The sequence below is a fragment of the Polypterus senegalus genome, chromosome 8 (genome assembly GCF_016835505.1).
Source record: "Polypterus senegalus isolate Bchr_013 chromosome 8, ASM1683550v1, whole genome shotgun sequence".
NCBI classification, from domain to species: domain Eukaryota; kingdom Metazoa; phylum Chordata; class Cladistia; order Polypteriformes; family Polypteridae; genus Polypterus; species Polypterus senegalus.
In genome coordinates, this window is record NC_053161.1 from 8,313,770 (window position 1) to 8,337,691 (window position 23,922).

General features: G+C 36.7%; 1 protein-coding gene and 1 long non-coding RNA gene across 3 annotated transcripts in view; both read right to left on the reverse strand.

Moving 5' to 3' along the window:
- kdm5a (lysine (K)-specific demethylase 5A) overlaps positions 1 to 23,922 on the reverse strand; it is a 159,114-nt gene that overhangs the window by 34,674 nt on the left and 100,518 nt on the right. For both annotated transcript variants that reach the window (XM_039760665.1, XM_039760666.1), the window contains one exon: positions 3,344 to 3,538. In XM_039760665.1, the coding sequence (XP_039616599.1) occupies positions 3,344 to 3,538 (195 nt within the window). The remainder of the gene's footprint in view (positions 1 to 3,343; positions 3,539 to 23,922) is intronic.
- On the reverse strand, positions 16,695 to 17,687 carry LOC120533743. The gene is made up of 3 exons (XR_005634615.1): positions 17,619 to 17,687; positions 17,383 to 17,460; positions 16,695 to 17,285 (listed from the first exon to the last, which is right to left on the reverse strand). It is a non-coding gene; the product is annotated as an uncharacterized LOC120533743 (long non-coding RNA).

The following is a 23,922-nucleotide window of genomic DNA, read 5'->3' on the forward strand; positions in this document are numbered from 1 at the left end:
GTTCCTTTTCCCAGAGAGTCTTCTTGGTGATTTCAACATCCATATTGACATCCCCACATCTAAACTGAGAAATGAATTCCTATCCTTACTGGACTGTTTTGACATGTGTTGATTTTCCCACCCACTCCGGCGGTTATATATTGGATCTGATCTGTACATCTGGACTATCTTTTGCCAACACTAACAGCACTGATTTGCGACTCTCTGACCATAAAGCAGTACTTTTCACTGTCTCATTACCTCTCCCTCCTCTTACCTGTAAACAACAAATTTCTTACAGAAACCTTAAAAATATCTGTCCCTCTATCCTTTCTGGATCCATTTCTGATCTTTTACTGTCTTCACCTATTCCATCAACACTAGATAGTTTTGTTGACCACTATAACACAGCTCTTCATTCAGCATCAGATAAAACAGCTCCTTTAAAACATACGGAGATTTCCTTTAAGCGTTCAGCTCCTTGGTATAATTCAGAATTGCAATCTATGAAAGCAGCAAGCTGACACCTTGTGAGAATGTCACGTAAGTCTGGCCTCACCGTTCACATACAGGGTTTCTCTGACCACCAAAGAGCTTACAGAGAAGCACTAACTGCTGCCAAGACCCATTATGGCAGAATAATAGAAAGTGGCCACGATAACCAAAGGGTTTTGTTCTCTGTAGTTAATAAACTACTCCCAACCTGCATCTGGCCCTACTACCTCTTCTATTGAAGTCTGTGAGAAATTCATCCACTTTTTCCGTAATAAAATTAAAGATCTAAATAATTCAACTAACATAAATACATCATATGTTTATATCTCTCCCTGTTTTCCTACTCCATCTAGCTCCTTCCCTATGTTCTCACCAGTCACATCTGCTTTTGTTAATGACCTGCTTTGTAGGATGAGGCCGACTACTTGTGTACTGAACCCAATCCCAAACCTGTATTTATGCCATAATCCTAACTATTACAACAATAATAAATTCATCTCTTGACACTGGCTTTGTGCCGCTCACTTTTAAAACCGCTTCTGTAACCCCAATGTTAAAAAAAGTCAGGTCTTGATGATGACAATCTTAACAATTTTCGGCCTATTACCCATTTACTTTTTCTGTCAAAAGTTCTTTAGCGTGTTGTAGCATCTCAACTCGCCAACTACTTAACCTTTAATAATTTGATGGAACCCTTTTTAGTCTGGTTTCAGAGCACAGCACAGCTGTGAAACTGCTCTGCTACGGGTAACCAATGATTTGCTTATGGCAGCAGACTCTGGACAAACCAGCATATTAATTCTGGTAGACCTCAGTGCAGCATTTGACACTGTCAGACATGACATTCTACTGTGCAGAATGGAGAACATTCTCGGTATCTCTGGCACTGCCCTCCAGTGGTTCAAGTACTATCTGACTGATAGGCAAGAGTTTGTTAGTCTTGGCAACAGCAGATCCAGCACAGCACCAGTCATACAAGGAGTTCCACAAGGTTCTGTCCTTGACCTCTGCTTTTCTGTATTTATATGCTTCCCAATGGCCATATTATTCGTAGCTATGGACTGGGTTATCATTTTTATGGAGACGATACTCAACTCTATTTCAATGTTAAAAGTGGAACTTCATCAGAGCTTTATCAGCTCACAACTTGCCTCAGTGAAATTAAAACCTGAATGGAGCAGAACTCTTTAAATTTAAATTGCAACCAAACTGAACTCCTGCAAACTGGGACTAAAGTGCAACTTAATAAAATGAGCTCCTTCCCAGTCAATCTTGGCAGTGATCTCATCAGACCTGTCTCTACTGCAAAGAATCTTGGTGTCATTTTTGATTCCTTCCTTTCTTATTCCGCCCAAATAAATCACATTAAGAAACATTCTTACTTTCACCTCCGTAACATATCACGTGTTCGCTCCTTCCTCTCCTTTTCTAACGCTGAGAAACATGTTCATGCTTTTATCACATCCCACATCGATTATTATAATTCCCTACTGTACTGTACATATTAGTACAGGATTTAGCCAGGTATATTACAGTCAGTCTACTTACATGATAAAACTGTTTGTTACCTTAGAATGTAAATTTGTATCAAATGAAGAAAAAAAAATATACCAACAAATACAGTATCAGCATCACAATGCTGCATTATATGATACCTTGTCAATCTTGTGCAATACGCCTGCTAATCACTTGACAATGCATTGTACACTGGCTATGGTGACAAGGTAACCAGCTCACCTAGAATGTTAAGAATGTTTTTTCTATATAGAGGCTGGAAACTTGATGAAAATAATTATGCCTAGTTTTCCTCACTTTCTATCAATATTGGCTCCAAAAGCAATATGGTTTAGTTTTGATAAAGATATGGATTAAATAGCATTTCTAGATTAAACAAATTTCAAACAATTTCCTCTATGATTATTTCAGGAGATGAGAAAAGAATCTTTCAATTGGATTTTCATGTAAGGAGTGGAACTCAGCTATTTGTTAAATTTACTCATATTCAATTTGTGGAAAATACGCTATAGAGCAGCCAAGAACCGTAAATTGTGCACACAAATCTTGTCTAATACTGTCTAAAATGCACCCAGGACAAGATTCAAATTGTGGACAATGTAAGCAGGTTCATGCCTCAACAGTGGTTCTCAACCAGTAGTACTGCTAAGAACAAACTATAATAATCCATCCATCCATTATCCAACCCGCAACATCCCAACTACAGGGTCACGGGGGTCTGCTGGAGCCAATCCCTGCCAGCACAAGGCGCAAAGGCAGGAAACAAACCCCGGGTGGGGCGCCAGCCCACTGCAGGGCGCACACACACACACACACTAGGGACAATTTAGGATCGTCAATGCACCTAACCTGCATGTCTTTGGACTGTGGGAGGAAACCAGAGTACCTGGTGGAAACCCATGCAGACAAGGGGAGAACATGCAAACTCCACGCAGGGTGGACCCGGGAAGAGAACCTGGGTCTCCCAACTTGCAAGGCAACAGCGCTACCCACTGCGCCACCGTGCTGCCCAACTATAATAATAACTAATAGTTTTAATAGTTCATTGCTAACATAATGTTAAACAAAGTACAAATGATTAATTATACTAAATATCTTTCTATCTAATTCACAATTGACTCTTTACTTTCTATGATCACAGTAATGAAGTTGCATACAAACTAATTTACTGAAATACATTTGGAAAAATAACTTGTGGATTTTCATTAAATTAAATTTAAACACGGACAACAAATCCACAACCATAGGTTTATAGGGGCATTATTGTCATGAATACAGTGAAATTCTTACTTGCATGTACTAATTAACAAATATATTCAACACCATCATTTTATGATTCAGGAGAAACACTCACCATATGAAAAACTGCATCCCTCAGTCGTTTTTCCTCATCAATCATTTCCCCCATTTCCTTGAAGACTGCTGCTGCCAGCTCCACGTCTAAACTGTCGGGGTTGGCAGCCATCTTGCAAAGAAGCTCCTCATGTGAAAAAACACAGTATCGACGAAGGCGACGATAGTGAGAAACACACTGTCTGCCCAAAGGTAACTGAATAAAAAGATAACATACTTTATGTACATATCATATTTTTTACAGCTATCTCTGAATTGATATGAACTTAAAAAATAGAAATAAAACAAAGGAAACAACTTTAACTTTAAAAAACAAAAAAACAAACAAAACAAATCTGCTACTGCCAAGTGGAAATAAGACACATTTTTATCCCAGGAAAATAAAAAAAATTGCCAATTTGTCAGGAAGGCAAAAATGTAGATAGGAAGTAGCTAAAAAAAAGTTAGATATGGATGAATTGTTAAGTGTCTTCAAAGACAGCAGAGTATGAAGAATCACAAATGGTAGCCAGGGAGCATAAACATTGATCTAAATAGAATATAGCATCATTAGTGTCATACTTTGGTATCATAACTTGAGTATAAACTGTTCAAGTTAAGATATGCAGTTTGTTACACACAAATTTGGCCATAGTTCCTGATCCAACATTTTTTATCCAGATATGCAAACTGACCTTGAGGAGAATGGATATGAATCTAAATCCAGTCATTGTCTGTTTGGAGTTTGCCTGTTCTCCCAATGACTGAAAAGGCTTTTCCTCACATATATACACAATATATGTTATGGGAGTCTCATTTAATGCTAAGAGTCTACTGTAATTAATTTAGCATGGATGAAGCATTTTTAAAACATTGAAAACTTATTTCTTTCAAACAAAGCAAATATATTTTCATCCTTGGGAAAACTATGTTTCACAAAATGTTGCAATGCTTTGTTTTGTTATTCTGTTTGCAAGTTAATGGGGGCATCTGAAATGCTGGGGGAGTGGACAAGGAGTAATAAAGTAATACAATTCCAACATGTACCTGTACCCCTGAAAACAAGGCTGAGTCAGCTGACATGTTAAATAATATGAGAGTGAAACCAGCTACAAAAAGAAAAGGAGTGCTTCACTCCAACCTCCTATATCCTTTTAAGTCATGAGATAATACACCTAATTCACATAATTCCATACTACTGTAGAAGCTTCTTAAAACAGTGCATTCTATAAACGTTGGATAAAAAAAAAAATATATATATATATATATATATATATATATATATATATATATATATATATACATATATATACATACAGTATATATATATACACATATATACATACATAAAAATACACATACATACATACACACACACTATATATATATATATATATACACACACACACACACACACACAGTGCTGTGAAAAAGTATTTGCCCCTTCCTGTTTTTTTTTTTGCATATTTGTCACACTTAAATGTTTCAGATTTAAAAATTTAAATTTAAATATTAGATAAAGATAACCCAAGTAAACACAAAATGCAGTTTTTAAGTGTTGATTTCATTTATTAAGGAAAAAAAAACTATTCAAACCTGTGGTTAATCACATTTTTTGGAAATCTGAGTTCAATTTCACTAGCCACACCCAGACCTGTCCAATCAACACTTCAGATAGCTAGCTCTGCTCAAACAGAATCTTCTTTGCTCTACTGCAGATAAATTGACCCTGTTCTCCTGCAATTGCAGCCTTTATAAAAGGACAGCTCTTTCTTGCTCACCTTTCCTAATTTGGACCCTAAGGGCTGGTTTATACTTCATGCTTAGAACACATACGTGCATGCATCTTAGCTGCCACGTATTCCCAACGTTCATTTGACGTGTCCTCTGAGCACATCCTCAGAAATTAACATGCCATGTGCGCACATTGCACTACCAACAAAAAGTCGGGGGGCACAGTGTGATCAAGTTGGAACGTAATGTCAGAGTCTCTGTTTAATATCTACAGGTGACAGAAAGCTGCTTTGCAAATCCCACAAGATCGATGTGCATGCTTTGATGTTTAATGAATGGTTCAAGGTAGTGAAACATAATGCCATCATACACATGCATTTGTGGTGCTTTTATATTCAAATGTCACATATTCCCCAACGTAATGACACAATACATTTTTATTTTTTTGCACCTTCACAACAGCATCACAATGTACGGCCACAGAGAAAAAATTTAAGGACACTGTGAAAAGGAAATGTCAGCTTTAATCTTGAAATGTCCACTTTACTCTCGAAATTTATTTTATCATTAAAGTAGACCCCCATAAATGTCATCTTAAAACCGATCCAATTGTTAATCACTACATGCTTCTGGGGCTTCCTCCTGAACTGACAGCAACGGCAAGCAGCAACTGCAGCACAAAACACATTTATGATATTCCAGCTCTCTGCACATTTAGAATCCTTGTGTTTATACTTGATATCACTTTCAAGATAAAATGCATTAAAGTATGTACATTATATTTTACAGATAAATTGTTAACTTCATGCAAATAATGAATACTGTTAATAATTACACATGGGGACGCAGCATGGAGGTAGCATGATAGCGTTGCTGCCTTGCAGTAGGAAATCATGTTCCTGGTGTTCTCTGCCTGGAGTTTGCATGTTTTCCTGGTGGGATTCCCATTTCCTTCCAAAGACATATAGGTTTGGGGATTTATTAACGCTAAAATGACACTTGCATAGCAGTAGTGTCCACTGTAGCACACGCAATTGGAACGCAAGCAGTGTGCAGTTTATACTTGTGTGCGTACCTTATGTAAATCTGGAAGATTCCACCAAGTAGCAGTTCGAGATATCATCACAGTGAGAAAACAACGCTCAGCTTCGCTGTGTTTTGAATTGCTTGAAACATCCATTAAATTTCCAGGACACCTTGCCACAATATCTCTGAAAATGATGGATGTTTAATGATAATCCAGGGATGTGCCATTCCAGCAAGCATTGGGCACGAGGCAGAAACAATCCCTGGTCGGGGCATCAGCTCATCAAAAGGTGAAAACAAGCACACACATACACTACCGACATTTTAGAATCACCAAGTCCCCAAACTTGCACATTCTTGAAAGGAAATCGGAGCACACTGTGGAAACACACCAGGGATGTAACTCTCTATGAGGCAACAGCTTTACCTCTCCACCACTGTGCCGCTTGTTTAATTATTAACAGTATTATTTAAATAAAGTTAACGAATTATATGTAAAATGTAACATACATGCTTTAAACAAATTTCATCTTGAAAGTGATATCAAGTATATCAGGATTCTACATGTGCACAGAGCTGGAATATTATAAATTTAATGTGTTTTGTGTAGTAATCACTGTGTGTTGCTGCTGCTGTCAGTGTAGGAGGAAGCTCTAAAAAACACGTTGTGGTTAAAAAGTGGCTCAGTTTTAAGATGACGTTTACTACATTTTACTTTAATGACAACATAAACTATGAGTTCCACTCTATCCTTTTTCATCACCATGTACCTAATTTTTCTTCTCTGTGGCTCAAATATGCCCCTGTTAATGCTGATGCTGTTGTGAAGTTGGAAAAAAAAAAAAGACAACACAGAACCTTGTATGTCAGAAGTTTAAAATGTGTGCAATGGGGAATATGCAACACTTGTATTGCCTATGCAAGAAATAGATGAAGAAAACCATCATGAATATATTTGTATGTCACTATTTAGGTTTGATGATTTCTTCACTGCATTCTTCAAACATCGAAGCATGTACATTGATCCTGTAGGATCTGCAAATCGGCTTGCTGTCACATGTTGATAGTAAAAAGGTACTCTGATGTCACATTTCAACTTGAACACACTGCACCCCTTGATTTTTTTGCTGGTACTGCAACTTGCACACGTGTCACATTCATTTCTGAGGACATGCTCATAGGACAGGTCAAATGAACACTGGAAACTTGTGCCAGCCATAGTGCATGCATGTACGCATTCTGAGCATGAAGTATAAATCGGCCATTAGTGTTACCAATTGCCAAGGTGGAAAATGGTTTCCATCTTCACACTTCTTGCACAAACAGAAAACACATATGTATATTCCAGAAAATAAAGGCACTCAAAAATAAGAAAAACATTAAACAATCACTAACCAACAGAAACCTGGTCAGGACACCAGCTTTAAACTTATGTAATGTTTTCTACTCACATCCGCATGCAAAAAGCTGTGCAGGCTAGAAATGGCTTGAACACACAAACAGATTCCCTGAAGGTAATCAGTATAATACTATAAATTGAATGCTAAAATTTCAGCAGACAAAACCATCATTACTGACGGGGACGGACACACACACACACACACACACATACAGTCACTCAGAATTGACCGTTGTATGGGGAGAACTTGGACACTGATTTACATATGCATTTTGTCAGATATTAAACACACTATAGGAAATAATTGTTCCTTTACAGATATGCGAGCATGCTTTTTGATTTCTTAGAAATTCATATTACATATGCAGTTTGAAATTATCCTCTAAAATTATAGATAAAAATTATATGTTCCAAGTATCTGAAACCATTTCACATAATTATTTTATTTTTCTTTTTTTAATCTTGTCCTTTTGAATCTGTGCAAGATTATAGTTCAATTTACCTGTGACATTTTCATATATTATGTATTTGTTATCTTTTAATACAAATTCAGCACTATAGCCTAGCAATTCTAGATATCAATTTTAATCCCATATTCTGTTCTTTTGATTTTTTGCTTAACTAACATAAAATGATACACCTTTAGCCCATCCCACCAGGGTGAATTTCATAAGTGTTTAAATTTCAAGGTCAAGGTAAACAGAAGAAAAGAATAGCTGTCCATAATATAAAGCTCACGTAAGATAACAAAATGAAAGTTGTGAAAAACCATCTTTTACACCAATCAGTTACAACATTTATTAATTAAACCCTTTCTAATTTGCAATGGTGATGGACAGGCTGACAGACGAGATTAAACAGGAGTCCCCGTGGACTGTGATGTTTGCTGATGACATTCTGATCTGTAGCGAGAGTAGGAAGCAGGTTGAGGAGACCCTGGAAAGGTGTAGATCTGCTCTGGAGAGGAGAGGAATGGAGGTCAGTAGGAACAAGACAGAATACATGTGCGTGAATGAGAGGGAGGTCAGTGGAATGGTGAGGATGCAAGGAGTTGAGTTGGAGAAGGTGGATGAGTTTAAATACTTGGGATCGACAGTACAGAGTAATGAGGACTGTGGAAGAGAAGTGAAAAAGAGAGTGCAGGCAGATGCTCTGTCCCAGTCATCTATCCATCCCAATGTAGCCCTTGTCAGAGTTGCTCAGATCCTTACGATTTCCCACTTTTCCTTCTTCTACCACATGACCTTCAAGAACTGACTGTTCACTTGCTGCCAAGTGTATCCCATCCCTTGATAATTGCTCCCATCCCTTCACCTCTCAGTAGCTTTAACGTTGTGGCTGATTGGTGTATTTGTTGAACAAGCATGTGCTATTAAATGAAGACTAAAAAATCAAGTCAGTACTTTAAACATCAACCACCAATTTCAATTCAGTCATAATATTCAGACATTTTCTCAAACCAGTTCCAACATAAACTTTATTGTAATCTATTAATTTGAAACTAAAAATAATTTAATGCAATATTTTTTTTACTGTTTTCAAAAAGACTATCACTCTCATTAATCAAGCCACAGATTTGCACAAATAAATAAACCATGGCTCTGTCTGAAAAATCTTGCTATTTGAGAGATGCTTACTGAGGCTAAAAGAAACATTAGCACGATCATGTTATGCTTGTGAAGCTCTTCAATAATGTGCGAATAGGACATTAACTTAACTGCAGATTGCTAGATATTATTCAGTTCAATACCTGTTAGGTCTTTAGCAAGTTTAAATGAAAATTTGAATACAATACTTGTCCTGACTGTAACATCTCCGATTCATTGTCTATCATTAATCAACAAACAAACAAGCACAGCACAAGAGACTCAAACCTGTCCATATTATTAATGTTTAAACCTAGAATTTCCACTATGAATCAGCATTGAATTCTTTAACAAATATTGCCTTCAGTGAAGTCTGTTTTATGAAGCTTAAACTCAAGTCCTCATCAAGAAGAGGCTTAATATAAAAGAAGCTTGAAGCTAACATTACAAAAAATGCAGATGGCTGTGTATAGCCAGAAGTTGATCTTCTGGGATATAAAGTACCATTTTAAGTGTGGTCCATTAGGCCACATTGACATTTTGTGCAAATGTTTAGCTGTCTACTAACATTTTTAACAGTTGATTTTCACAAAGCTCTGAAACAGGACATGGGAGAATATAAAAACAAAAGATTGCATTCATAACCCCCTATAAGTTGAGTTCAACTGAAATAAAGATTCATTCAACATATAAACTGTAGTTAAATATAAACAGTGAATTTTATGCCACACAACATTCTCTAGTTTTACACAGAAAAGCAAAATCTACCTTATAAACTCTCTTGCCCTTACCAACAACTGGATACCAGCACTGAACAGTTCTGTCCAAGACATTATTAACATTAGCAGTGGAATGTGTATGTTAAACAAAATATCCATCCATCCATCCATTTTCTAACCCGCTGAATCCGAATACAGGGTCACGGGATGTTAAACAAAATAAGTCTTGGAAAAAGTTTTTAATTAAATTTTATTAAATAAATCAGTCTCACAAAAAACACTACATAAACATCTTAACATATAAACTGAGGTAGCATGTTGTAAAACATTGATGTTTTAAGAGCTGCATCTTATTTAATTTACATTATTTGAGAGCCGGAAGAAATAATACCACTGTAATAAGACTGGTACATCAGATCAGAGGCTTGTACTGTATGCGATTCTAATTTACTAACATGTTCACAGTAATTTTCTTTATGAGTGACAGGTAATCTGTTCAATGAATTACAGTAATCCCTCCTCGATCGCGGGGGTTGCGTTCCAGACCTCCCCGCGATAGGTGAAAATCCGCGAAATAGAAATCATATGTTTGTATGGTTATTTTTATATATTTTAAGCCCTTAGAAACTCTCCCACACTGTTTATAAATATTCTCTGCACAGTTATACAGTAAACCCTTATTTATCGCGGTTAATCCGCTCCAGACAGATATGAATTTTCACGAAGTAGGATTCTTTATTTATAAATCTTTATTTATGAATATTTTCGCAGTTAGAGCATAGAAAACTTGTTTACGACTTTCTAAATACGATTTTAACATTATTAGAGCCCTCTAGACATGAAATAACACCCTTTAGTCAAAAGTTTAAACTGTGCTCCATGACAAGACAGAGATGACAGTTCTTTCTCACAATTAAAAGAATGCAAACATATCTTCTCTTCAAAGGAGCGCCTTCAGGAGCAGAGAATGTCAGAGAGAGAGAAAAGTAAACAAAAATCAATACGGCTGTTTGGTTTTTAAGTAAACGAAGCACCGCGATAAAGCCGCCGAAGTGAAGGGATAAATGTGAAGGTAGTCTTTTCAGCATTTTTTAGAGGAGCATCCGTATCTTCTAAGCTAACAGCCTCTGTGCAAACAGCCCCTCTGCTCACACCCCCTCCGTCAGGAGAAAAGCAAACAATCAAAAATCAATATGGGCTGTTAGAGCTTTGAAATGTGCGAACGTATATCATTGAGGAGTTTTATTTAATATGTAATACGTGCTCTGATTGGGTAGCTTCTCAGCCATCCGCCAATAGCATCCCTTGTATGAAATCAACTGGGCAAACAAACTGAGGAAGCGTGTACCATAAATTAAAAGACCCATTGTCCGCAAAAATCCGCGAACCAGCGAAAAATCCGTGATATATATTTAGATATGCTTACATTTAAAATCCGCGATGGAGTGAAGCCGCAAAAGTCGAAGCGCGATATAGCGTGGGATCACTGTAAATGAAAATGCCATACTAATTTATTTATATCTATGTTAATATATTAGCTTTATATTTTAACATAGGAGGCAGATGAACCAACAAGGAGGACTGTATGGATAAGTAGCCTGGAGTGACTGGAATCCCTGCTGGGATAGATTGTATTCCCTTTACTAACTGGAAAGCCTTAATGGGTGAATGGTGCGGCACATTCCGCCCAGGATGGTTGCTGCTTCCTTTTCCGGTCGGGAGGACTTAAGGGAAGGATAAAGGGAGACTACTTCTCTGGGCTGTGTGCCCCTAGCACCAGGTGGTGACATCCATCTGTAGGGATTCCCATGTGTGTACTTGTAGGGCTACCCAAGAATCATAGTCCCGATTGGCAGCCCTGCTATGTTTTCTGGCTGCCGCCATGGGGACCTACTTAGGGAGGACATCCCTATTCTACAGATGGAACATTCTTACATCAGTCAATATTATAGTAGAGATGCCCATCAGGTACTACAGCTCCCAAGAAGTCCCTTACATGCACACAGGGCCTAAAGAGGGATGTATCTACTTGGAACATGGGGGTAGCACACTGCATTGAGAGGCAGACTCCCTCCACCCTTCCATTAAGTCCTACTGACCTGGAACGGAAGCAGAAACCCCCCTGGCCAGGGTGTGCCTCCATCCACACCATCCATCCATGAAGGCCTCCTGCCCAGATAATGGAACATCATCTATCCCAGTAAAGATTCAAATTACTCCAGGCTGCTCAACCATACAGGCCTCCAAATCAGGTAGGAGACCCACACCCATCCTGGCGGGATGCTAGCCCAACTGCATGCATATATATATATATATATATATATATATATATATATATATATACACTAATAAAAGGCAAAGTCCTCACTGACTGACTGACTCATCACTAATTCTCCAACTTCCTGTGTAGGTAGAAGGCTGAAATTTGGCAGGCTCATTCCTTACAGCTTCCTTAAAAAAGTTGGGCAGGTTTCATTATACGCATAATGGTCAGAACTAGAAGCTATTTTTCTCCATTTACTGTAATGGAGTTGAGCTCAAAAGCCGTGGGGGGCGGAGTTTCGTGTGACATCATCACGTCTCTCACGTAATCACGCATTACGTAGAAAACCAGGAAGAGCTACAAAAAGCGCTGAAGAAAACATGCATTATATAATTAAGAAGGCAGCGAAACAATTAGAAGTGAGCGAGTGACATATAAAACATATTCAGTGGCTCACGTGAACTAACGCAGTGCGCAGACAAAAAGCAGCAGTTCCAAAGAGTGCTGAACAAAAAAACGAATTACACTGCTATGCTCAAATAGACAAACCGCACGCCGTGGCGCAATAGTAGAGGCTTCGCCTCTAGCGCTGACTTCCGAGGTTCAATTCCCGAGAGGGGATACACTAAGTATGTACGCGCGCTTCTCGATTCATTTTAGCCTCGCATCCGCTTGGTTTGAGTCGTATGAAAAAAATATGCGGTTAACGCAGAAAGACAGATCACCAATTGAAGCTTTATGAATAATGGATACTTTATTCGAGATCAATGATTGTTTTGGTAAAGCCATAATCAGTGTATTCATTAGATCAGTGTTTCCCAAACTCGGTCCTGGGGACCCCCTGTGGCTGCAGGTTTTTGTTCAAACCGGATTCTTAATCAGTGACAACACCTGATAACACTGATTTCATTTAATTAGCTGGTATTTTTTTTTCTTTTATTCGACATTGAGAAAAGCACAGCAGCATGATTTTTACATTTATAAGACATTTATAAATATTTGTGCTTTTGCCATAGATTTAAATGCTTAACTCTCTTTTGTTGATTTCATTATACTTTGCCCTTTCTCTGTGCAGTTTTTCCCCATTCGTTGTATCTTAATAATGACAATTTAAAACAAGCAGATCAGACACCCAGGCAAACAACACTGAATAATCAAAGGCTACAACTACTTTAGAGTCAGACCCACTAATTAGTAAATAATGGATTAATTAAACAATTAGAACACCTAGAAAAGTAGAATGAAAATCAAGATGAAAATACTGTTAAAAAGAAAACAAAAAACATTCCTATATAACTGCTTGGTACATTTTAATATTTTTTTTTCGCAAACTTAGTTTTCTAATTTCTATATTAGTTCCCTAAACACAGAACTTGGGAAATATCAGTTCACTTAATTAGCCCAGGAGTTCAATTAAAAAAAGAAGCTGGTTGGATCAAAAACCTGCAGCCACAGGGGGTCCCCAGGACCGAGTTTGGGAAACACTGCATTAGATGAACGGTAAAAAAGTAAGAGCGAGGGGAGGGTAACTTATTGAGGCACACAGGCAAAACCACAATAGCACGCGGGCTCAATGTACTGTAGTACGTGTCAACTCGATCTGAATTGCACAATCACATTAGAAAAAATATTTCTTTTCAAGTTCTATTTAGTCCATATGTGTCAAACTCAAGGGCCACATCCGGCCCGGCGTGTAATTATATCCAGCCGCGAGATCATTTTATATACTGTATTATTGTTATTAATGGCCCGGGGATATGAAGCGCTGGTAACACGATAAACTACAGATCCTATAATGCAGCGCTTCAGCTGCCTTGCCGAACACTTACCGCGTTAATCAAGTCTAGCTTAAGATGCTGAAAGTTATTGCGAAGCTAGCCCACACGATGCCGAAGAGAAAAAGTGATTCTGAACATAGAGCCTTTAAAAACCGATGGGACGCTGAGTATATGTTTACTGACATTGCCAGTAAACCTGTGTGTCTCATTTGTGGAGCTAATGTGGCTGTAATTACAGAATTTAATCTAAAAACGGCACTATGAGACAAAACATCAAGATAACCTGAAAGACCTGAATGCAATGCACAAGATACAGAAAGCAGAAGAGTTAAAGAAGAATCTGACACTTCAGCAGACGTTTTTACCCGTGCAAAATCACAGTGTTTTCAAGTGAAGCTACTTTAATGGGAGACACAAATGCACCAGTGCAACTTGCCCCACTTTCCCTTTTGCCAAGTAATCTTGAACCAAATCGGCACAGCGGTGTTCCCAAATACGCACTTTGCTGATAAACTGAGCGCACTGCGCACTGAGATAGCACAGCGCTTTGGTGACTTTGAAGAACAAAAAAAGAATTTTGAGTTGTTTCGCAACCTATTTGTTGTCGATGTGGAAACTGCACCTGTGCAGATTCAGATGGAGGTGATTGAGCTGCAGTGTAATGGCACACTGAAGGCAAAGTAAGATACTGCACGGCCCGCACAGTTTAATCACTCTATTCCCGCACAAATGCTCCAGCTCTGTCTACATGCGGCTCGAACCTTGTGCATGTTTGGTAGCACATATCTGTGTGAGAAGCTCTTCTCAGTCATGAAGACTAACAAAACAGCACACAGGAGTTGCCTCACTGATGAGCACCTGCAGTCCATCCTGAGAATCTCCACAACACAGAACCTCACACCAAACATAAACGAACTTGTTGCCAAAAAAAGATGCCAGGCGTCCAAATCTGATAAAATGACATAAGAGCAAAGACAACTGAATGATTTGATTTGTTATTGCTGAAAAGAACAAATTTTATTTATATTACCAGGTTTTGTTATGCACCATGTTCTTATTTGAATTTGTATAATTTTGACAGGATATATTTTTATGGAGAGCAAAATCTTTTGGGATATTTAAAATTTAAGTTTATTTTTTATATAAAATTACATAAGAGTAAAGAAATTTGAATGTTTGTTCTTTTAATGTTCACTTTATTTCTAACTTGTATAATTTAGACAGGATATATTTTTATGGAAGTTATTTAAGGTTTGAGTTGATTTATTCCGGAATAATATATTATTAATAATTTTGTCGACTAAATAAAAATTCCTTCTATTTAAAATTTAAATAGAACTTGAACAGATACGATAGTTCATAATATCCACGCAGACTTGCACGTAAGAGCGGGAGTATGTATATATATGTGTGTATATGTAGATATGTATATATATACATATATATATATGTGGATGTATGTGTATATATGTATGTATATATGTATATATATATCTATATCTATGTATATATGTGTGTGTGTGTATATATATATATATATATATATATATATATATATATAGTATATATATATATATATACACATATATGACAGCAACACTCATCACTCACAACAGTGACAAAACAATTACATTGACAATCATGTTACGTTATTTTCAAAATGTTTCCTTTTCTTTTTCATTACTTCTTTAACACACTACTTCTCCGCTGCAAAGTGCGGGTATTATAAAATAAATAAAACTAATTATAAATGTATTTTTTTAATGAGTAAAATTAAAATGCACCTGCATCCAGGCTAAGGTTCACTGTTACTACTTGGCTTTGAAGAATTGCCTCCCATGCATACAGTATTCCATTGTGAAACATCTCTACATTGACAACTCCAGTGTACGAATTATGAAAAAGTAATTAAAACATTAATCCAAAGCATCTAATTAAACATTCATTTATCAAAGTAAGCAAAAAAGCAACTGAAGAATATTAAAAATTACATTATTTACTGGCTTCTGTACACATTATATTTGAGTTACATCACCTCTTAGTAAAAAATATTAAAACTGAGCACCTAGACACAAGTTCACAATATTCTTTCAGCCAGAACATTTGTAGATTGCTCACATTATACTAAATATGCAATAAATACACATAATTTAACCTAAAACAATATCATCTTAACAAAGCCAAATCTAAAGTAGAATAGCACGATGACCTTGAAGCTGATGTGTTTTGGGATTACCTGCCCTTCCTTAGAACCAGACATTATAAAGACCATTAAAACAAATTTTGTAGACCAATGTCTAACAGAATTTTACATTTTTTTTATAACGATTTATGGAGGGAGATGATTAATAGATGTTAATGATTTAATGGTTGACTAAAGTCAGGAGGCTGAAATTATTTTAGCATGTCACTAACAGATCTCCAATATCTAAACTTCCATTTTGGGAGAATAAACCAACCTTAAGAACAAGAAGGGGTGACAACTCTGAAATATGTTAGATATGTTGGCCTTAAGGACATTCAGATATTTGACACTTGCTTGATCCAGAAATATCTAGATTTCACTATTTCAAGACATCTTAGCTTCAACTGCAATTGCTCAAATATATTTGAAATTGATCTGAATCAATGAGTACTGCAATATTTGTAAATGTGTGCTCAAATTTAATGTTACTAAGAAGCAAATTAATTTAAAATGAATGTTTAAGGAATCAGTAAATATTGCAGGTTTTCTGTATTATAAGTTTGCAGCATGAAATAATTACTCTGATTCACTACTGGTAGTTCTTTTAAATCAGTAACCCAACACCAGTGCTTTCTACCTTGAGTAAAGCTACCAAGGCCCAAGGCCCAAGTCCCCTGGTGGCACCACACAAGTTAGAATCGCTGGCCATGATTGAATTAACTAATGATCAAGACTTTGAAAAACTATTTTTTCTGTATTAACCTAAGAGCATTAATAATTAAGAGAAAACAAATTAAATCTAAATAGGCTAATAGCACTGCTCTTTTAAGATTATTCTTCATTTTTCTAAATGAAGAAATAGCCTGCAAATATTAACCGTGTGTATGTCTTTATGTAAGTGCATATAAACGTACAAAATACAAATTATTTAAAGAGCAAAGAAGTAACTGGCTTTTTGGAACTGCTGCTTTCAATTACCATGAAAAGACCTAATGTAAACGGATTAACTTGTTTCCCATAACTAAATTTTGAATGAACACCTTTTATAGCGGAAACACTTGTTTTAAACCTTTCTCTTCAGTGAGGCAATTTTTTTATATAGAATTTGACACCCAGCCAATCTCTATTTTTGAGAGCTTGTGGTTCATTTTGGATGCAGGCCTCACACTCTCTCTTTCCTGGCACTTTAAATATATTTATAAATTTGGCCAAATGTTTTTCCACTGCTCTTGTTTCTTCTTCACTCCACATTGTCCTCTTCACTCGTTTACGACCTAAAAATTGCACCAGAAAATTCCAATTAGCAGAATATAAACTTCTGTATAGCTTAGTTAAAAAAGAATCTTTATTGTAGGACTGATGTGTACTCACCTTGGCAAACACTGTTAACTTTTGTTTCCTGAACTTGGCCCTGTGCTCGTTTCATCTGCTTTTGCTTTACTTGCATTTCTAAACACAACATAAGCAATTATGTTACAAAATTTCAAGAATTATTTAACCTAATTAATTTAACAAAATTTTATCAAATCATTTTAGGAATAGTTAGAAAGCAATAAACTTTAACACCAATGGATTTACAAAGTAAGGTGAAATGTATAAGAGCTTACCTGCTTCACCTTCATGATCACTTAATTCTTCCTCACTTTCTGATGTTTCATTTTCAATCACTACTTTTTCTACAGTAAAAAAAGATCTTTTAATAAAAGTCAAAGAAAAAATAGGAACTACAGTGGAACCTCGGTTCACGAACGTCTCGGTACACGTACAACTCGGTTTACGACCAAAAAGTTCGCCAAACTTTTGCCTCAGTTCACGACCAAACACTCGGTATACGAACAAGCCAGTTTCCCTTTCGGTCTGTACATGTTCAGTCTCTCCCTATGCATTTCCTGTGCAGCGAGCAAGAGAGAGAGCGAGAGAGCGCAACACACACACACACACACAGGCAGCACGCGCACACACACACAGGCAGCGCAGAAAGAGCATGACACACACACACAGTGCGAAATGTGCACACACACAGGCAGAGAGAGGCAGCCCGAGATGCAGACACACAGGCAGCGAGACACACACACACACACACACACACACACACAGAGGCAGCACGAGATGCAGACACACAGGCAGCACGAGAGAGCGCGACACACACACACACACACACACACAGGCAGCGTGAGATGCAGACACACAGGCAGTGCGAGAGAGAGCTGGACGCATTAAGGTAGGAAGGTAGTTAAAGAATGCTGCAATGTTATTTTTTTTGGTGGTTTATTAAATTACGGATTTTTTTTTTCAAATGTTCATTTTTTTCCCTGTGCTTAAAACTTATTAAAAAAGTGCTTTTAGCCAGCAGTTGGTAGCGCTATAGCGCAAACTACTGCAGTGTTAGTTTTCTCTGTTGTTCAAGGTTTTCTCAGTGTTATTAAATGTTTTTACATTTAGTTTACTATTACACTGTGCATTCTATGGTTTAATTAACTATAACAGTTTGTACGGTCTGGAACGGATTAATTGTATTTACATACAATCCTATAGGGGAAATTGCTTCGGTTCACGACCAAATTAGTTTACGACCAGAGTTTTGGAGCGAATTATGGTCGTGAACCGAGGGTCTACTGTACTTTTAAATACATCACTATACACGATAGTCAAATACAAAACTGAACTTTGAATACTCAGAAGGAAAGTAAATGCTTACAAAAATAAAATTGGTTCAGGAATTCTGGTAGAGATGTCCACTAGTTAGGAATGTAATTAGTTTGGTATTATCTAAATCTTGTTCACTTCAAGTGGACTAGGGCCATTAGGTTAGGTTAACTTCAGAGTATATCTGTCTTTATTGAAAAAGTGGGTTTCTACAGTACACTAATTTATCAGCATGTGAGGTATACTTCAACATCATACATTTTGGAACATATTTGTATAACCAAAGTGGAAGTGGAAAGGAGGAGGTGCCCTTGTCATGTCAAACATGACAGATCTGCCAAAATTCCTAACTATTTTTACATTTACAAGTGTTGTGTTTGCTATGCAGTATGCCAAGTTTGGCTATGCATATGTATACACGAAGGCAGATAGAGAGACAGAAAATGGTCATTACCAGTTGGAACAATGGCGATATCCTCCAGATTTTATCTTTTAAACTCTCCAAGGCACCCAGTTTCTAGGGCTAAGATAATTTTGCTGATCTTAGCCAACTGTAAAGTGCCTTCTGGGAGACGATAGTATTGCATATGCACTCTAATGTCATGCCCAAGGAAATCAGCCAGCTGAATCAAATCTGTATCGTTCAAGTTAAGGACTTTTGACAGAGTTGCCACATGTTTTCCAAGTTTGGTCGATGAAAGTGTTTTAGGACTTTTTATTCCACATCCGTTGGCAAAAAGCCGAATACAATCAGATCCACGAAAATGAGATACAGCCAAAGGTCTTGCAAACATATAGTTATTGTCACATGGCACACCACAAACTTCTCTGGTTTCTGCAAGCAACTTCATTGCTCTGTGCATAGCAGTATAGGAACCTTCTTTTCAAGCTTGCCTTTAATTTCAATTCTGATGAAGAGATGGCAAAGCTTTTGTGAGCAAGAGCAACATCTCCATGCAAATCAGATACATCTCTTAACAAAAAGGTATTTAGAAGCATTCTGGAAACTTCTCCTTGTCTTCTGCGATTAAACAAAATAATATGTGTTAAAGTGACATTTGCAAGATTTGCCCAGTTCCTTGCAGAGGCCTTCAGCTAGAAGATTTCTGTAATTTTTTTCTTGTTTGTCATAAACATTCAAATGCATTTTTTTCACATCTTTGGTAAAAGGTAAAAGCTGAGGTGCATTCCACGTTGACTCTCTCAAACATCTTAGGGCTACAGACGAAATTAGCTCATTCCACTGGGTTTCATACATTTTTCAGAAGCTTTGGGAATTTTTACCATCATTCTACCACTGCCTGGGCTTGCGGCCAAGCTTCAGTGCTAATGAAGGAGTTTTCATTGTGCCATTCTCCTGGTTGTACCCAGCAACATATTTCACTGCTGTTACTACATGTGGAAAGCTAGATGGAATTATGAAGTCTATATATTTTGCAATGGTGTTATTCGTCTTGCACATAAAAACAAACAACCAAGCTCTCTAATCTTCTGACGAATGTATTCATGTTTAGATATGTCTGAACCAAGCCTGTTAACGAGATGTCGTGCCATTTGTAAAATGCAGGGATCCTTCTTGACAATAAGTGAAATGTCGTCTTGTATCATTTCATTCATTAGCTTCCAAAGGCCATTGTCAACACCAGGAGGCACAAGTTCAGCAAATACACACAAAGACTGGACCCTATTTTTTCCAGGTTTTGGTTGGTCACGCTTTCTAAGCTTGCAATGTTTCATGTGTCACCAAAGATTGTTTCTTAAAAAAAAAAACCCTGACAATTTAAACAATGCATAAAATCTTTAGATGGCAAACAATTTCTAGGTTGTCTTTGAGGTGTGAGCATTCCTTTCCCCATTTTTAAAACTTCCATATTGTGAGCAAAATTGCCTCTGATTTGAAGAAGATCTATTTTAAAGTCTTCTTTCTTTTGATTTTCTTGGAAACTGGAGAGCTTTAGCAACTTCAGTCTCATTGTAATGAATTTGTTCAATATGCCTGGCAATTTTTGCATAGGACTTACCACAGAAAAGGCAAAAATATTTTTTATCATATACTCTTCCTCCACTGGTTTTTACAGAAATTGCCTTTACAGATACTGAATCATATTCTTTGCTTTCAGAGTCTGAAAAAATGGAATCAGGTACAGGTCTATCACACGTGAAACATGACGCAGAGGATTTCTCATCTTTATCTATTTTGTCACTCATGTGTGCTGATAAGCTGTCACTACTGCAGTCTGGACTACTCTCTTCTGATGACTTAGGAATGTAGTCATCATCGCTTTTCATACTGGAATCTGATGACTCGGAACAGTTTTGAAGGATCTCTTCGCTCACCTATTAAAAATATAAGAAAGCCATCTAGAACCAAGTCCCTATACTGCATACCGATTTACAAGTGTTGAAAACTACATTATTGGATTAATGATGGATTTGTTTTATATTTATTATTAATAATGTATATACATGCAGCAATTGCTTAATATTTCAAAACCCACTATCAAATACTCAGACTGTTACTTTTATAGTGAAAATATTGAATTATAAAGTTTATGCCATCAAGGTATAACTTACAATAATACTGTCAGGGCGCTAAAGTTTTGGCACAGTATAATCAAGCTCACTCTTTTCTGAAGAAACTGATTCAGTGTCAAATCCACTATTGTCTTCAGTCTGTAAAAATATAATTGGGTTTCATATTCACTGAACACACATTATGATGTGTTAGTATTATTACTGTTGTTATCAGTAGTAGTAGCAGTATTCCTACTATTGCTATCATTGTTGTTTTTTACTTTTACACTTTGCAAAGGCCAGTTACATTCAAGTACTTTCTGCTCAAATAATTGTTAAGTGTCGTTATAGGCAATTACAGGGATAACAGAATACCAGATTTTATAGTATGCTGTACATATTGTAAATTAAATCAGATTATGCTTAAGACATATTTCAGGCCAAATCTTGAATGTTGAATATGGAGACGAGACAAGACAACAGTTCTTTAGGTCTTAAGAATAAGTGCAACACATACAGGAGAGTCAACCTTTCTTCATTAACCATCATTATTAGGATTAGCATTTATAGCAGTTCATTTTTATTATGGAGACCTAAATGAATTAGAATGAGGTAGAAGTACTGAAGCACCACCAACATTCCTAGTGAGAACTTACATATATTTCAGTTCCCATTTACTGTGGGGACATAGAGTAAGGGGTGAGCAGGAGTTAATCTATCTTTTATATAGCTATACTTGTGGGGTCTGACACATATTTCAGGTTATCCTGTTATGAAGACCTCAGTGAAGTAGAAAGATATTTTAGGATTTAAAATCTATCTTTTATATAGCTATCCTTGTGGGAACTCCCAACATTTCAGATCACAACCACTCTGCGGACCTAAACTAAGTGGGTGTACAGTGGCACAAGAAACCCCATCGCCACTAACTAATCTAGTGGCGACTCACACACATTTCAAGTCACAACCATTGTATGGACCTAAAGAAAGTGGGGGATGGTAGCCCAAGTAACCCCATCTTTAATAACTGCCCTTATGGGGACTCTCACACATACTTCAGGTCATTCCTGTTATGAAGACCTCAGTGAAGTAAGAAGATATTTTAGGATTTAAAACACAAGCAGCATCAATAGCAAGAGTGCCTTTTACTTCTGCTAGTGTAGGCTGTTGAGCCAAGATCTGGCTTTGGGCAACATCCCTTTTCCCAGTGCCCTAAAAAACAGAATATTGATCAAATGTATAATAAAACCAGGTATGCCGTTATCACTTTCCAGTCTTATATTCAATAATAATACTTCTAATACTAAAATTAACTTACTGGTTTCCCACTTGATGAAAGATGTTAAAACCTTTGTTGGATTTTTTAAATATCATATTTTGTCATAAATACTATATGAATGCCCAAAGTAAATCTTTGATATGACTTGACCATTCCTTATGCCAAATTCTCATTAAAAAATACTGTGAATCAAAAATTGCACTCTGAATCAGCAGTAGTCACATTTCTACATGCACTATACAGTATGTATATGAAATGTTATTTCATATGGGTTAATTTATATTTTACATAATCCAAAAAGCAGCCTATAACAATGGATATGTTTAACATCAAAAAAGCCTAAATTATTCATATAAAAAATTAACTTTTCAGTTTCTTGAATAGTTTCTGGATTTCTAGGTCTTGTAGATGGTTGTACATTTTGCATGATTTACATGATATCACAAAAGGATAACCATATTTTTTCTTCTTATTTTAAACAACATTTATTCTTTTGGTGTGTGCACTTAATTTTTCTCTCTGTCATATGTTTCATTCACAAGTGTTTATGTGCTACAAAAGTTGGAAACAAGTTTCACTAAGTCATACACTGTGCATGTTTTTTGAAAATATATAGTGCAAATATCAAAATTATGCTAATCAATACCAATATGTTCTTCTTTACGAAAATCTTTACAATGAGTGTGCAATTAATGATTTTACCCTGTATTTATTCTTTCCTCTCTTAGTTTCCTATAATTAAGTGTACACCATCCATTTTCATACCTTTAATTGAAATTGTGGGACTATATCTGTGTTTCTTAAATTTATTATCATATAAAAATATATTTCCACTTCCAATAACACAGCTTTATTATCTAAAAATCTATACTAATAAAAGGCAAAGCCCTCACTGACTCATTCACTCATCACTAATTCTCCAACTTCCCGTGTAGGAAGAAGGCTGAAATTTGGCAGGCTCTTTCCTTACAGCTTACTTACAAAAGTTGGGCACGTTTCATTTTGAAATTCTATGCGTAATGGTCATAACTGGAACCTATTTTTTCATCCATATACTATAATAGACTTCTGCTCGATGTAATTTAGTGCCTACCCATATAAGGCCGTCCGTCAGCGGCAATCCAATACAAACACTGCTGCTAAATATTCACGGGTGAAGGACTGTGCTTATGCAGAGGATGATGAGATGGTCAGGGTGGTGTTTGGCACAAACTCAGCGAAACTGCGAGAGAAACTTTTAAGTGCCGGGTCTTAGCTAACATTAAACACAGCCGTGGACATCGCACGAGATTGTACCAGCACAGCTGGGAACCTTCGATGCATATACACACAGTGGTGTGAAAAACTATTTGCCCCCTTCCTGATTTCTTATTCTTTTGCATGTTTGTCACATAAAATGTTTCTGATCATCAAACACATTTAACCATTAGTCAAATATAACACAAGTAAACACAAAATGCAGTTTTTAAATG